At 43.7% G+C, this 16408-nt stretch overlaps 1 protein-coding gene across 3 annotated transcripts; it reads left to right on the top strand.

Moving 5' to 3' along the window:
- Positions 1-1640: 1640 nt before the first annotated feature.
- On the top strand, positions 1641-13556 carry cUnh18orf54 (chromosome Un C18orf54 homolog). Of its 3 annotated transcripts, none has more exons than XM_080017500.1 (11): positions 1641-1673; positions 2196-2319; positions 2395-2557; positions 2962-3135; positions 3373-3493; positions 5638-5825; positions 9296-9390; positions 10134-10240; positions 12126-12162; positions 12494-12543; positions 12641-13556. In XM_080017500.1, the coding sequence occupies exons 2-11, from the start codon at positions 2197-2199 to the stop codon at positions 12741-12743; spliced, it is 1161 nt and encodes a 386-aa protein (XP_079873626.1). In that variant the 5' UTR covers positions 1641-1673; position 2196; the 3' UTR covers positions 12744-13556. The 3 variants fall into 3 exon arrangements, with proteins under 3 accessions (XP_079873626.1, XP_079873625.1, XP_079873624.1); XM_080017499.1 differs by lacking the exon at positions 1641-1673 and adding an exon at positions 1736-1905 and having other exon boundaries at positions 2398-2557; XM_080017498.1 differs by lacking the exon at positions 1641-1673 and adding an exon at positions 1736-1905.
- The last annotated feature ends 2852 nt before the right edge of the window (positions 13557-16408 follow it).

Below are 16408 nucleotides of genomic sequence, written 5' to 3'. Positions count from 1 at the left end.
TCTTGTCCTTCTTGACAACAAAGAAGAACCCTGCGCCTAGCGGAGAAGACGAGTGACGAATAATCCCGGCAGCGAGAGATTCGCAGATGCAAGTTTCCATGGCCTCCTCGGAATCTTTGAGAGCGGAGGAAGAGAGTGTTATATCCCCCCATGACTGGGAAGCTGGGACTAAATACTGTGAGAGTGATGCAGGTAATTGATCCCAGGTGTGTGCAATCGGGCTCGAGTAGGGAGCTGCAGATGGGGAAAGGGCGGCCTCTAGTGATGCTGGGAGGCCATGGGCCTAACAAGTACATCTACCTTCCTTCTCTCCAGCATGTCAGCCAGCTCTCTCTCTTTACCCTTCACAGTGCCAACGTTCAAAGTTCCTTCCCTCAACTCTACTCTGCTTCCCTTCTTCCTCTCCTGCTGTCTCCAGACATGCTTTCCCCCTCTTCTTCTTCTTCTTCTTGGGCCGACAGTAGCAGAGTTTCCGCTGGCACCCTGTTGGCTAACGGCACCGGTGGTGGTGGTTGTTAACCCGGGCCTCCATTGATCTGGTATGGAAATCTGATTTGTGGTCATCATGTTTGATTTGCATGGTTTTTACGCTGGATGTCCTTCCTGACGCAACCCTCTCTATTCATCCGGGCTTGGGACCGGCACTGATGATACACTGGCTTGTGCATCCCTAGTGGCTAGGTTTGGTGTGGTGGGAATAATATGTGTATTCTCTATTATGTGGACAACAATCACCAAGAGCAAGATCACTCATATCAACAAGCATAGACTGTCTCGTAGCAACCACGTCAGACCGTCTCCTAGCAACCAGGTCAGACTGTCTCCGAGCAACCAGGTCAGACTCGCACCTAGCAACCAGATCAGACTGTCTCCTAGCAACCAGGTCAGACTGTCTCCAAGCAACCAGGTCATACTCGCTCCTAGCAACCAGGTCAGACTGTCTCCTAGCAACCAGGTCAGACCGTTTCTCACAGCGGGGTCAGGCCCTCTCCTAGCAATCAGGTCAGATTGTCTCCGAGCAACCAGGTCAGATTGTCTCCTAGCAACCAGGTCAGATTGTCTCCTAGCAACCAGGTCAGACCGTTTCTCACAGCGGGGTCAGGCCCTCTCCTAGCAATCAGGTCAGACCATCTCCTAGCAACCAGGTCAGATTGATGATACTTTCGCAAAAGATCCTAAACCATGATGATCATTGATCATGGATTAATGAACCATTATCATTAATTTAGCAATTGTATGCAAGATTTGTAAATAATTTTAATTAATGAAAATAACTTATATTGTAAAGTAGTTTTAATCAAACAAAAATATACAAAACAATACAATAAAAAACGAAATTCTGACGTTCTCAAACAGTAACTTTAAAACGTAGTGTTTTTAAAATAACAAACCCCTTAAATAAAAACTAAAATTGAATATAAACATTAGCATTTACTGAAGAAACTACATTAAAAACACCTTGGATCGTAGGGCTAGGCTTTAAAAACGATTTCGTCATTTCCGGTTTACCGAATATTTCCCGCCGCTCCCAGATCAGTTTTCGATTCGCTTCGACAGTAAATTCCATTTGACGTCACAGCCTTCGAACTGATTCCATAACAGCCACCGGAAGTAGATAGGAAACCGAAACTATCCCGGAAGTTCCATCTTTTTCTTTGTGCTCGGACGGAACAGTGAGTCTGTGGCTTTTAGTTTATATTTCAATGTAGTTTATTGATTTATTATTCATATTATGGTGTACGTGTTCCAAACAACGATCAATTAATAAAACAATATCGCGTACTTAACAGTTGGCGTAAGGTTAGCTGATGCTAACGGTTAGCCCGCTAGTGAGCTTCACTCGACCGGAAGTACTAAGTACCGGAAGTACTTTACTCAAAACCATTGGATCAAATCTATGAATCAGTGAGTCATCAATAATTAAGTGTAACGTTTTATTTTAACATAGTTCACGAACACACAGCAACATCATTCATTTACAAGTGTCCTTCATTTAAAAACCGATGTTAAAAGAAGTAAGGGGTCATTTGTTTAGTCTAGTATGATGTTAATAATACTATAAATATTAGTTTATAGTGATACATATTTTTAAAATATATATTAATAATTCAAAACGTTACTACTAAGAGTACAAGTACATAACCGTATTTTATATATATATATATATATATATATATCTTATAAATATTTCTCAGGATGGATTGGGAGGAAGTGGCGGATTTCGAGCCGTCATCTCCAGAGTCGACCGTTAGCACGCTATTAGCCAGCAGCGGTTACCTAGCAACGGAGCCGAATGCATCCATACTCTACCGGGGCAAGGTATTGATTGATTGGTTAATTGATTGATTGATTAGCTGATGGAGGGATTGATTGACCTAATGATGGCCTCTGCAGCAGTATGGATCGGCCTCGGAGGCTCTGGACGCCTACATCGCAGACTTCTACGCAAGTCGCCAGAAAACGGCTTCCTGTCTGTCGGTGACCACTTCCTGTCGTGCAAAGCCCCATCGACCAATCAGAGTGAAGTACCTGCAGGGGACGCAGAGGAACCGAGAGGGTCTGTCTGTCTACCTGTCTGTCTCTTCGTCTGACTTCCTGTCTCTCTGTCTCCATCTGTCTGTCTCTCCATCTCACTACCTGTCCCTCTGTCTGACTACCCGTCTCTGTCTGTCCATCTGTCTGACTACCTGTCTCTCCTTCTGACTACCTGTCTCTCTGTCTGTCTACCTGTCTGACTACCTGTCTCTTCACCTGACTACCTGTCTCTCCGTCCGTCCACCTTTCTGTCTCTCCGTCTGACTACCTGTCTCTCTGTCTGTCCACCTGTCTGACTACCTGACTCTCGGTCCACCTGTCTGTCTCTCTGTTTGGACATTACCTACCTGTCTGTCGCTCTCCAGTTTCATAGAGAGACAGACAGGTAAGTGGTAACTTCCTGGTTATCTTTTTTTTTACCCATAGTTCTTAGCGAGTTGACGGACAGCGAGCTGGACCTCCTGACACTGCCGACAAGCTCGCTGCGTCGCCGTAGCGACAGCGCTGTTGATGGCCGTGTATCCTTGACGACGGAGGAACTGCTTGCTATCCCTAGCGATGGCTCCATGCCCGTTACCAAGACGACGGCCTTCATCCAGCGTAAACACAACACTAGAGGGAAGGGGGCTTAGGGGTGGTAGCATGTGTCATGTAGTGATCTGAAGGTTGCTGGTTCCACCCCCAACCTCCTGATGGCTGCGTCCATCTTGTAAGGATAATTGGAAGGATAAAAGTGTCTGCTCAATGATGATGGAAAAGGAAATAATATGTATAAAATAAAATACAAATACGGTTCATTCAAAATAAAGTAAATTCAATGATTATTTTAATCCTCAGGCCTTGTTGGTCCTCCCATTGGGACCCAGATTCAGACCCTGAACCCTCCTTGGACCCCTGTCCCTTCCAAACCAGGACGGCGGCCACCTGAAGGACATCGATGTGCTACCCTAGCAACCAGGTCAGACTGTCTCCTAGCAAAAAGGTCAGACTGTCTCCTAGCAACCAGGTCAGACTTGCTCCTAGCAACCAGGACAGACTTGCTCCTAGCAACCAGGTCAGACTGTCTCCGAGCAACCAGGTCATACTCTCTCCTAGCAACCAGGTCAGACTGTCTCCTAGCAACCAGGTCAGACTGTCTCCTAGCAACCAGGTCATTTACATGTTACATTTACATTTAGTCATTTATCAGACGCTTTTATCCAAAGCGACTTACAAGGGAGAATAAAATTCAAGCTACATTGTGACAGAGACATTAGTGTAACAATAAATACTGCTAGGTAGTGCTAAGTAATTGTAAGTTAGGAGAGGATGTACTCACTGAAGAGCTGGGTCTTCAAGTGCTTCTTAAAGACAGAGAGGGAGGTCCCTGCTCTGGTCATTTTTGACAGCTCGTTCCACCAACGTGGAACTACAAATGAGAATAACCTGGATTGCCGTGGTTGTACGGCCGGCAGAGCCAGGCCACGCTCATTTGATGAGCGCAGCATCCGGGGGGGTAACATGTGCTTTTACAAGAGCATTTTAGTATGTTGGAGCATTCCCAGCAATCACTCTGTAGGCCAGCATAAGAGACTTGAACTTGATGCGGGCGGCTACAGGTAACCAGTGGAGCTCGATGAGCAGCGGAGTGACATGTGCCCTCTTTGGCTGGTTGAACACCAGTCGCGCCGCCGCATTCTGTATCATCTGTAGTGGCTTCACCACACAGGCCGGCAAGCCTGTTAAGAGGGCGTTGCAGTAGTCGAGACGGGACATCACCAAGGTTTGTACCAGCAGTTGAGTGGCATATTGGGTCAGGTACGGCCTGACTTTTCGGATGTTGAGTAGTGCGAAGCGGCAGGACCGGGAGACGGCGGCAACATGGTCCGAGAATGTCAGTTGGTCATCAATAATGACACCTAGATTCCTTGCAGCCTTGGTAGGAACAAGAGATAGAGAGTCAATTTTAATATCAATGTTGTAATAAATACCTTGTTTTTTCCGGGAAGACCAGCAGTTCCGTCTTCGCCAGGTTTAGTTGAAGATGATAATCCTTCATCCATGTGGATATGTCAGCGAGACAATGCGAGATCCGCGTCGAGACAGTGGGGTCATCGGGCGGGAAGGACAGATAGAGTTGAGTATCATCTGCATAGCAGTGATATGGAAAGCCATGCGAGCGGATGATCGGGCCCAGTGAGGTGGTGTATATGGCAAAGTGGAGGGGTCCCAGCACCGAGCCTTGGGGCACCCCTGTGGCGAGGTTGTGAGGCACAGACAGCTGGCCTTGCCATGTCACAATGGACGAGCGCCCAGTAAGGTAAGATTGGAACCAGGAAAGTGCACTGCCAGATATGCCCATACTTGAGAGTATGGGCAGGAGTATGCTGTGGTTAACAGTGTCAAAAGCAGCTGATAAGTCAAGCAGAATGAGAACTGAGGATTTGGCAGCAGCTCTAGCAGTTTTTACGGCCTCTGTCACAGACAACAGGGCTGTTTCGGTGGAGTGACCACTTTTGAAGCCAGATTGAAGTGTATCGAGAAGGTTGTTTCTCGACAGGTATTCTGTTAGATTCAAGATTCAAGATTCAAGATTTTTTATTTTATTTTTGATTTTATGTTACCTGTCTAGAGACCGCCCTCTCTATGGTTTTGGAAAGGAATGGGAGGAGAGAGACCGGCGGGTAGTTTTCTACTTGAGTGGGATCGAGTGAAGGTTTTTTGAGCAGTGGTGCGACCCGAGCCGCTTTGAAAGCGGAGAGGAATGTGCCGGAAGTTAGGGAAGAATTTATCATATGTGTGATTGCCGGGGTGACAGTCGGTGATATGGCTTGAAGGAGGTTAGATGGCATCGGATCTAGCGGACAGGAAGTAGGACGGCTACATGTTAGTAGTTTAGATACCTCACAGGTCATACTCTCGCCTAGCAATCAGGTCAGACTGTCTCCTAGCAACCAGACCATACTCTCGCTTAGCAATCAGGTCAGACTGTCTCCTAGCAACCAGGTCAGACTGTCTCCTAGCAACCAGGTGAGATTGTCTCCTGAAGTCGTAAGCCAGAAGGGATTTCTCAGTGTCTTCTTGTGTTTTTCCTCGGTAACTGGTAGCTCTGCCCCCTTCCAGGTCTAGAGTTTTGGGGGACTTTTCCGAACATGCAGAGTGTCAGAAGGGGCGGGGCTTCCGTGAACCCGCCCACCTCCCCAGCTCCTCCCATCTCAGCTCCTCCTGCGGGCAGAATGGGGCGGAGCATTCCGAAGTCTCACCTCCCAGCTGGGTACAGGACTTCCCCATGGAATTCTGGGAAATCACAGGTAACAACATCGGCGTGCTAGCCAGTAAGGGAGCGCTAATGTGTTAACATAGCGTAGTGTGTATATAAAGTATATTAAGCGCGTATATAAAATAAAGCGTTAGCGGGGGTGGGGCATAGAAGATTATGTAATTTGTTAAATAGAGTTTAGTGTTCCAGAAGTGCAAGATTTATTATTCACACTAAAACAGTTTTTACTACATTCAGTCCCATAGCAACCAGGGGGAACGGCAATGTTCCATAACTCTCTTTACAATGTACTTTCATACCAGTAGGAAACAGGAAAACTAAAAAAATACACATTTATAATATTATATACTTTGATATTATAATATTATATATTTCTATGTTTCTATATTATAATATTATGTATTATATACGGGAAAAGGGAACCGTGTTGTCATCCGCAGCCGGTGCTTGACCACGGCCCTTTGTCCGCCACATACCCCTACCGCCTGCCTTAGGCCTGGGGGCCGTCCAGCCGACAGCCGACTGCCCTCCCACCCCCCCACCAGAGCGAAAGTCAGCCATGCCATCTGCACCGCCGGCCTGTGGACCACCCGGAAATTAAAGGGCTGGAGAGCCAGGTACCACCGGGTGATCCGGGCATTTGTGTCCTTCATCGGTGGAGCCACTGCAGCGGGGCGTGGTTTGAACAGAGGGTGAAAGCTCGTCCCAGGGAGTAGTAGCGGAGGGAACCGACTGACCATTTGATGGTGAGACACTCTTTCTCCACCGTGCCGTACCTCGACTCCCGCTCTGAGATCTTGCGGCTGAGGTAAAGCACCGGACGCTCGGTCCCCTCAACCTCCTGGAACATGACTGCGCCCAGCCCTCTGATCGACGCGTCGGTCTGCAGACAGAAAGGAAGAGAGAAGTTAGGGTTATACAGCACTGGCTTCCCACAGAGAGCTGACTTTACCCTCGCAAACGCCTGCTGGCACTTCTCTGACCACTGGACCAGATCTGGAGCACCTTTTCGAGTTAAGTCAGTCAAGGGGCTGGTTAGCTCTGAAAAGTTAGGGACAAACCTCCTATAGTAGCCGGCCAGCCCCAAGAACTGCCTCACCTCCTTCTTGGTCTTAGGTCTTGGCGTGGTTGCAACCGCCGCGGTTTTATCAAGCTGGGGTCGGACCAGGCCTTCGCCCAAGTGGTACCCCAGATACTGTACCTCCCGCCGTTCCACGGCACACTTCTTTGGGTTGGCGGTGAGCCCAGCCAACCTCAGGGTCTCCAGCACAGCGCCCACATGCTGCATATGCCGCTCCCAGGTGTCGCTGTGAATAATAACGTCATCTAGGTAGGCTGCGGCATATGCTACATGCGGACGCAGAACGCGGTCCATTAGTCTCTGAAAGGTGGCCGGGTGTGCAAAAGTTCTATAAGGCAAATGGCGTGGAGAACGCCGATTTTTCCTTGGACTCCTTAGACAAGGGAATCTGTCAGTAGCCCTTGGTTAAATCCAGTGTCGTGAAAACGAGCTATACTTAACCTGTTGAGAAGTTCATCGACCCGGGGCATTGGATAGGTCTCGAACTTGGACACCGCATTCACCCTTCGGTAGTCCACGCAGAACCGGACTGACCTATCAGGCTTACTCTCCAGTACGATGGGACTAGACCAGTCACTCATGGACTCCTCTATTACGCCTATGTACGTGAGGCCTGACAGGGAGGAGAAAACATCAGAGAAGTGACGCTGAAGTGCAGCTACGTGCGCCCTCAGGGACAGAGAGAGATGGTCACTTAACAGGTCCCCGGTACGATCGGCCACTTTTTGAACCTCCAGCCTCAACTCATCCCCTCAATGACCACTGTAACCAGAGCCACAGACGCCCCTTCCCTCCATTCTTTTAAGCGGTTGAGGTGACAAATCTGTGTCGCCCCCTGCCTGTCAGACTGTTCGACCTCATGATCGGCCTCGCTAACCTGTCGTGTGACCATAAAAGGCCCTTGCCACTTCGCGAGCAATTTAGAGCTGGACGTAGGGAGCAACTTACACCTTGTCTCCCGGTGAAAATTGTCTGAGTCAAGCCCCCCGGTCATATAAGAGGCGCTGACATTCCTGAGCCTGGAGCAAATTCTCCCGTGAGAACATCCGAATCAGCGCGTGTAACTTTGTGCTCAGGGTCCATCACATACTGTATTTTGTTCTTACTGGTGCTAGGACCTTCCTCCTAGTTTTCTTTAATTAGGTCTAGCATCCCCCGAGGTCTCCTGCCAAAGAGGAGTTCAAAGGGAGAAAATCCCATGGAGGCCTGGGGAACCTCCCGCAACACGAACAACAGGGGGTCCAACCACTTGTCCCAATAACGGCTATCGTTGTGAACAAACTTTCGAATCATGTTTTTCAGCGTTTTATTAAACCACTTCACCAGGCCGTCAGTCTGGGGATGGTAAACGCTGGTCCCAATTGAGCGGACGCTCAGAGTATTGCCCTGGTCGGTCAGGATTTGCTTTGGAATCTCGACTCGGGAGATGACCTGAAACAGCGCCTGCGGCACACTTTTGGCCATGATACTGCGCAGGGGCACTGCTTCTGGGTACCGGGTTGCATAATCCACGAGGACTAACACAAAACCATACCCACGGGCACTATGGCCCGATGAAGTCCATACTGAGTCTTTCGAACGGGGCCTCGACTAGGTGGAGGGGCCTTAACGGCGCTCTTGGTGTGGCCGGAGGGTTGACTAACTGGCACTCAGGACACGCAGCGCACCATTTACGCACATCTGCCCAAATGCCCGGCCAATAGAAGCGGGCCATTATCCGCTGATTGGGTTATGGTAAGCCGCCTGGAAGAACATTTCTCGGCAGCTTAGTGGCCGCGGGAAAAGGGAACCATGCTGTTGTCTGCAGCCGGTGCTTGACCACGGCCCTTTGTCCGCCACACATATTTACATTTAGTCATTGATCAGACGCTTTTATCCAAAGCGACTTACAATTGTTCAAACACCGACGGACGCAGCCATCAGGAGCAATTAGGGGTAAAGTGTCTTGCTCAAGGACACTACAGTATGCTAGCAGGAGGAGCCTGGGATCGAACCAGCAACCTTTAGATCACTAGACCACCAGCTCTACCGCCTGAGCTACCATCCCCGTCACATCCCCCTATACAGTATTATAATCTCATAATATTTCTATATTATAATCACAACATTTCTATATGGAGTGGCAGGCTGGTGCAGGGGCGTTGAACACTGTAAACTGCTCTTCCACCGTTTCAATGTTTTTTTGGATAAATACAAAAGCTGCGTCATCAACTTCAATGGACTTTCCACTGTTTCATCCATTCATCCATCTTTTTTTTTGTTATTTATTCTTTGCATTTGTCTATATTTTGCCTTTTTTAAATTTTCTCCAAACAAACTTATAAATTGTTTCCATAATTAACTTATTTACTTTATAAATAGATTTTTTTTTATAATTAGTTTTATAGTTGGTGGTTCATTTCCCCACCCTCCCCCTCCAGGTCTGACTCCGCCCCCAGCTCCCAGAGCTCCGTCCTGGTTGGTCGATTTAGATGAAGACAGTGTTCCACAGGGAGTGAGGTCATCGAGTCATGAGGTGGGTGGAGCCTCCTGGACTGTGTCCTTACATTTACATTTAGTCATTTATCAGACCCTTTTATCCAAAGTGACTTACAAGGAAGAATAACATTCAAATTACACTGCAAGAGAAACATTAGTGTAACAGTAAGTAAGTACTGCTAAGTACTGCTAAGTAGTGCTGAGTACTTGTATGTTAGGAGAGGAGGTACTCTCTGAAGAGCCGGCTCTTCAAGTGCTTCTTAAAGACAGGGGGAGGCCCCTGCTCCGGTGGCTTTTGGCAGCTGGTTCCACCAACGTGGAACTACCAATGAGAATAGCCTGGATTGCCGTGTCCTAGCTCCTAGAACTTAAGTCCTAGCTCCTAGAACGTCTCCTAGCTCCTCGATCTAATGTCCTAGCTCCTAGAATGTGTCCTAGCTCCTAGAACTAATGTCCTAGCTCTGAGAATGTCTCCTAGTTCCTAGAACCAATGTCCTAGCTCCTAGAACTAATGTCCTAGCTCCTAGAATGTGTCCTAGCTCCTAGAACTAATGTCCTAGCTCTGAGAATGTCTCCTAGTTCCTAGAACCAAGTCCTAGCTCCGAGAATGTCTCCTAGCTCCTAGAACTAATGTCCTAGCTCCTAGAATGTCTCCTAGCTCCTCGATCTAATGTCCTAGCTCTGAGAATGTCTCCTAGCTCCTAGAACCAATGTCCTAGCTCCGAGAATGTCTCCTAGCTCCTAGAACCAATGTCCTAGCTCCGAGAATGTCTCCTCCAGGAAACTCAGGAAGTCCTCAGGGACCGAAGGCTTCGATTGGCCGACCGACTCCGCCCACACTCCGCCACCGCTTCCTTTCTCCATGACGACGCCCCGATGACGGCCAGGTGAGCGTCCAATCACAGTATAGCATTCAAACCAGGAAGTCCGGCCAATAGAACACTAGCAGAAAGTGATGTCATCCAATATCAGGAGGTCCAACCAGCACACTGTGTAGTACTTGTTATTATAATGAAGGGTCAGTTGTTATGGTTTTAATGTGGTGGTCAGTTGTTATGGTTATTAATGTAATTGTCAGTTGTTATTGTTATTAATGTGATGGTCAGTTGTTATGGTTATTAATGTAATTGTCAGTTGTTATTGTTATTAATGTGATGGTCAGTTGTTATGGTTATTAATGTGATGGTCAGTTGTTATTGTTATTAATGTGATGGTCAGTATTTATGGTTATTAATGTGGTGGTCAGTTGTTATTGTTATTAATGTGGTGGTCAGTTGTTATGGTTATTAATGTGATGGTCAGTTGTTATGGTTATTAATGTGATGATCAGTTGTTATTGTTATTAATGTGATGGTCAGTATTTATGGTTATTAATGTGGTGGTCAGTTGTTATTGTTATTAATGTGGTGGTCAGTTGTTATGGTTATTAATGTGATGGTCAGTTGTTAATGTTATTAATGTGGTGGTCAGTTATTGTTATTAATGTGATGGTCAGTATTTATGGTTATTAATGTGGTGGTCAGTTGTTATTGTTATTAATGTGGTGGTCAGTTGTTATGGTTATTAATGTGATGGTCAGTTGTTATTGTTATTAATGTGATGGTCAGTATTTATGGTTATTAATGTGGTGGTCAGTTGTTATTGTTATTAATGTGGTGGTCAGTTGTTATGGTTATTAATGTGATGGTCAGTTGTTAATGTTATTAATGTGGTGGTCAGTTGTTATTGTTATTAATGCGGTGGTCAGTTGTTATGGTTATTAATGTGATGGTCAGTTGTTATTGTTATTAATGTGGTGGTCAGTTGTTATGGTTATTAATGTGATGGTTAGTTTTTATGGTTATGGTTATTAATGTAATGGTCAGTTGTTATTGTTATTAATGTGATGGTCAGTTGTTATGGTTATTAATGTGATGATCAGTTGTTATTGTTATTAATGTGATGGTCAGTATTTATGGTTATTAATGTGGTGGTCAGTTGTTATTGTTATTAATGTGGTGGTCAGTTGTTATGGTTATTAATGTGATGGTCAGTTGTTAATGTTATTAATGTGGTGGTCAGTTGTTATTGTTATTAATGCGGTGGTCAGTTGTTATGGTTATTAATGTGATGGTCAGTTGTTATTGTTATTAATGTGGTGGTCAGTTGTTATGGTTATTAATGTGATGGTTAGTTTTTATGGTTATGGTTATTAATGTAATGGTCAGTTGTTATTGTTATTATTAATGTGATGGTCAGTATTTATGGTTATTAATGTGGTGGTCAGTTGTTATTGTTATTAATGTGGTGGTCAGTTGTTATTGTTATTAATGTGGTGGTCAGTTGTTATGGTTATTAATGTGATGGTTAGTTTTTATGGTTATGGTTATTAATGTAATGGTCAGTTATTGTTATTATTAATGTGATGGTCAGTATTTATGGTTATTAATGTGGTGGTCAGTTGTTATTGTTATTAATGTGGTGGTCAGTTGTTATTGTTATTAATGTGGTGGTCAGTTGTTATGGTTATTAATGTGGCGGTCAGTTGTTATTGTTATAAATGTGATGGTCAGTTGTTATTGTTATTAATGTGATGGTCAGTTTTTATGGTTATGGTTATTAATGTGATGGTCAGTTTTTATGGTTATGTTATTAATGTGATGGTCAGTTGTTATTGTTATGGTTATTAATGTGATGGTCAGTTTTTATGATTATGGTTATTAATGCGATGGTCAGTTGTCATGGTTATTAATGTGATTATTGTGAAGCTGATCTTTCCTCTGTTGTTCGCAGTTCCTTGAGTGAACCACCAGAGGGCTCTGAAAACAAGGTGTGATATGAATAATATCTTTAATTGTAAATTTTCTAATATTTGTTGTGATGAATGTCATAATATATTTTTCAGATTTTATTGTTTCCTTCACAGACTAACAATAGAAAATGTGGTGAAAATGCAGCAAGCGAAACACAACGAGGTCACAGAATAAAAACACAGATGAATAAAAAACACTGAGTGAATAAAAACACTGAGTGGCAACTCATGTCCAGCTGAAGAATAAGCTGAAAGGAAGCCGAGGGCGGGGCCTCCTGGTTGGGCGGAGCCCCCGTATCGTACAGGAAGTTGATTCATTGCGAGCATTTAGTTGTTTGTTTTTCCTCAGATGGGATTGGAGGACTGTGAAGCCCCGCCCAGCGACATGTCGCTTCAGAGGTGAAGCAACTACACCTTCATCCTCACTTTCATCCTTGGTTCCTTGTTCACGATCTCCACATACGTATTTGTCTTTTACTTCCTGTTTGGTCGACAGAGCGCTGCGTCACCTGACTCGTCTGAAGAGCCTCTTCCACGCGTCGGGGAAAGGCCCAAAAAGCACCCATCTGGAGCACGTTGCCACGACGACAGGGAGCTAGGCTAACTGCTACTGTAACGCTAACGCTATGGAAGGAATCTGAATAAACAACACCATATTGATCGCAGTAACAGGCCACACCATAGTACTACGTGGTACTACTACATGTACTGTAATACTGTAGGGTACTACATGGTACACTACATGGTACTAATGTAGGGTATGTGGTCCTACAGTACGGTACTACGTAGTACACTATGTGGTACTATAGTAGGGTACTACTACTACATGTACTACTGTATGGTACTACTACATGTACTGTACCACAGTAGGGTACTACGTGGTACACTATGTGGGACTGCAGTAGGGCACTATATAGTACTACAGTAGGGAACTATGTGGTACTAGAGTAGGTACCACATGGTACTACATTATGGTACTACGTGTTACTACAGTAGGGTACTACATGGTACACTGTGGTACTAAAGTAAGGTACTATGTGGTACACTATGTGGTACTACAGTAGGGGACTACATCAGTTCTTGTAACAACATATCACTCACAATACACTGCAGATTCCACAAAAGTATTCATCCTGTTACTATACAGTATGTGTACATATATACATACTGTACATACATATACACAGACTGCACTGTTTCTGCTGAACAGGGTCGATGACAACCTAAGGACCTAAATAGTTGTTTTTTTCAATATTTGACACATTAAGAATAAAAGCCATTGATGAGTCATGAAATGACACTTGAGGCTTTATTTGAGTTTTGGCCTTGAATAAGTCTCCAAAAAATTCTGATAAGTCATGTTGAATTAAAGGTTTATGAACGTGTCATTATAACTCCATTACACCAATAACTAAGTGAAACAGTGACCAGTACAGTAACTGTGGTCAGCTCTGTAGCCCTGTGTCATATTCTAACATAATTTAAAAAATAAAAAGACAAATGTAAAATCAACTCATTTTATATGCTGAGACAGAAAAGAGGCAGTAAAGAGACAGTAAAGAGGCAGTAAAGAGAAGGTAAAGATACGGTAAAGACACGGTAAAGAGACAGTAAAGAGAAGGTAAAGATACAGTAAAGAAACGGTAAAGAGACAGTAACGATACATTAAAGATACAGTAAAGAGACGGTAAAGAGACGTAAAGATACAGTAAAGAGATGGTAAAGAGACGGTAAAAAGACAGTAAAGATACAGTAAGAGACAGTAAAGAGACGGTAAAGAGACAGTAAAGAGACGGTGAAGAGATGGTAAAGAGACGGTAAAGAGACGGTAAAGAGACAGTAAAGATACAGTAACGATACAGTAACGATACAGTAAGAGACGGTAAAGAGAAGGTAAAAAGACAGTAAAGATACTGTAAAGAGATGGTAAAGAGATGGTAAAGATACGGTAAAGAAAGGGTAAATAGACAGTAAAGATACAGTAAAGATAGAGTAAGAGACGGTAAAGAGACAGTAAAGATACTGTAAAGAGATGGTAAAGAGACGGTAAAGAGACAGTAAATATACAGTAACGATACAGTAAGAGACGGTAAAGAGAAGGTAAAAAGACAGTAAAGATACAGTAAGAGACCGTAAAGAGATGGAAAATAGACAGTAAAGATACTGTAAAGAGATGGTAAAGAGACAGTAAAGAGATAGTAAAGATACAGTAAAGAGACGGTAAAGAGACGGTAAAGATACAGTAAAGAGACAGTAAGAGACGGTAAAGATACAGTAAAGAGATGGTAAAGAGACAGTAAATATACAGTAAGAGACGGTAAGGAGACGGTAAAGAGAAGGTAAAGAGACAGTAATGATACAGTTAAGGTACAGTAAAGATACAGTAATGAGACGGTAAAGAGATGGTAAAGATACAGTAAAGAGACAGTAAAGATACAGTAAAGAGACAGTAAAGGTACGGTAAAGAGACGGTAAAGAGACAGTAAAGAGACGGTAAAGAGACAGTAAAGATACAGTAAAGAGACAGTAAAGGTACGGTAAAGAGACGGTAAAGAGACAGTAAAGAGACGGTAAAGAGACGGTAAAGAGACGGTAAAGATACAGTAACGATACAGTAAGAGACGGCAAATAGACGGTAAAGAGAAGGTAAAAAGACAGTAAAGATACAGTTAGAGACGGTAAAGAGACGGTAAAGAGACAGTAAATATACAGTAACGATACAGTAAGAGACGGTAAAGAGATGGTAAAGAGAAGGTAAAAAGACAGTAAAGATACAGTAAGAGACCGTAAAGAGATGGTAAAGAGACAGTAAAGAGATAGTAAAGATACAGTAAAGAGACGGTAAAGATACAGTAAAGAGACAGTAAGAGACGGTAAAGAGACGGTAAAGAGACAGTAAAGAGACGGTGAAGAGATGGTAAAGAGACGGTAAAGAGACGGTAAAGAGACAGTAAAGATACAGTAACGATACAGTAACGATACAGTAAGAGACGGTAAAGAGAAGGTAAAAAGACAGTAAAGATACTGTAAAGAGATGGTAAAGAGATGGTAAAGATACGGTAAAGAAAGGGTAAATAGACAGTAAAGATACAGTAAAGATAGAGTAAGAGACGGTAAAGAGACAGTAAAGATACTGTAAAGAGATGGTAAAGAGACGGTAAAGAGACAGTAAATATACAGTAACGATACAGTAAGAGACGGTAAAGAGAAGGTAAAAAGACAGTAAAGATACAGTAAGAGACCGTAAAGAGATGGAAAATAGACAGTAAAGATACTGTAAAGAGATGGTAAAGAGACAGTAAAGAGATAGTAAAGATACAGTAAAGAGACGGTAAAGAGACGGTAAAGATACAGTAAAGAGACAGTAAGAGACGGTAAAGATACAGTAAAGAGATGGTAAAGAGACAGTAAATATACAGTAAGAGACGGTAAGGAGACGGTAAAGAGAAGGTAAAGAGACAGTAATGATACAGTTAAGGTACAGTAAAGATACAGTAATGAGACGGTAAAGAGATGGTAAAGATACAGTAAAGAGACAGTAAAGATACAGTAAAGAGACAGTAAAGGTACGGTAAAGAGACGGTAAAGAGACAGTAAAGAGACGGTAAAGAGACAGTAAAGATACAGTAAAGAGACAGTAAAGGTACGGTAAAGAGACGGTAAAGAGACAGTAAAGAGACGGTAAAGAGACGGTAAAGAGACGGTAAAGATACAGTAACGATACAGTAAGAGACGGCAAATAGACGGTAAAGAGAAGGTAAAAAGACAGTAAAGATACAGTTAGAGACGGTAAAGAGACGGTAAAGAGACAGTAAATATACAGTAACGATACAGTAAGAGACGGTAAAGAGATGGTAAAGAGAAGGTAAAAAGACAGTAAAGATACAGTAAGAGACCGTAAAGAGATGGTAAAGAGACAGTAAAGAGATAGTAAAGATACAGTAAAGAGACGGTAAAGATACAGTAAAGAGACAGTAAGAGACGGTAAAGATACAGTAACGATACAGTAAAGATACAGTAAAGATACAGTAAATATACAGTAAGATACGGTAAAGAGAAGGTAAAGAGACAGTAACGATACAGTTAAGGTACAGTAAAGATACGGTAAAGAGACGGTAAAGAGACAGTAAAGATACAGTAAAGAGACAGTAAAGGTACGGTAAAGAGACAGTAAAGAGACAGTAAAGAGACGGTAAAGAGACGGTAAAGAGACAGTAAAGATACAGTAACGATACAGTAAGAGACGGCAAAGAGACGGTAAAGA

The sequence above is a fragment of the Zeus faber genome (genome assembly GCF_960531495.2).
Source record: "Zeus faber genome assembly, chromosome: 17".
In the NCBI taxonomy this organism is placed as follows: Eukaryota; Metazoa; Chordata; class Actinopteri; order Zeiformes; family Zeidae; genus Zeus; species Zeus faber.
The sequence above is the reverse complement of the archived record's forward strand: the minus strand, read 5'-3'. Positions and strand labels throughout refer to the sequence as shown.

Excerpts from the sequence above, each read along its gene's own strand:
- cUnh18orf54 (XM_080017498.1), top strand. Across the intron at positions 2,320-2,394 it reads CCATACTCTACCGGGGCAAG|CAGTATGGATCGGCCTCGGA; the intron begins GTATTGATTGAT and ends TGGCCTCTGCAG. Across the intron at positions 10,241-12,125 it reads GACGCCCCGATGACGGCCAG|TTCCTTGAGTGAACCACCAG; the intron begins GTGAGCGTCCAA and ends TGTTGTTCGCAG.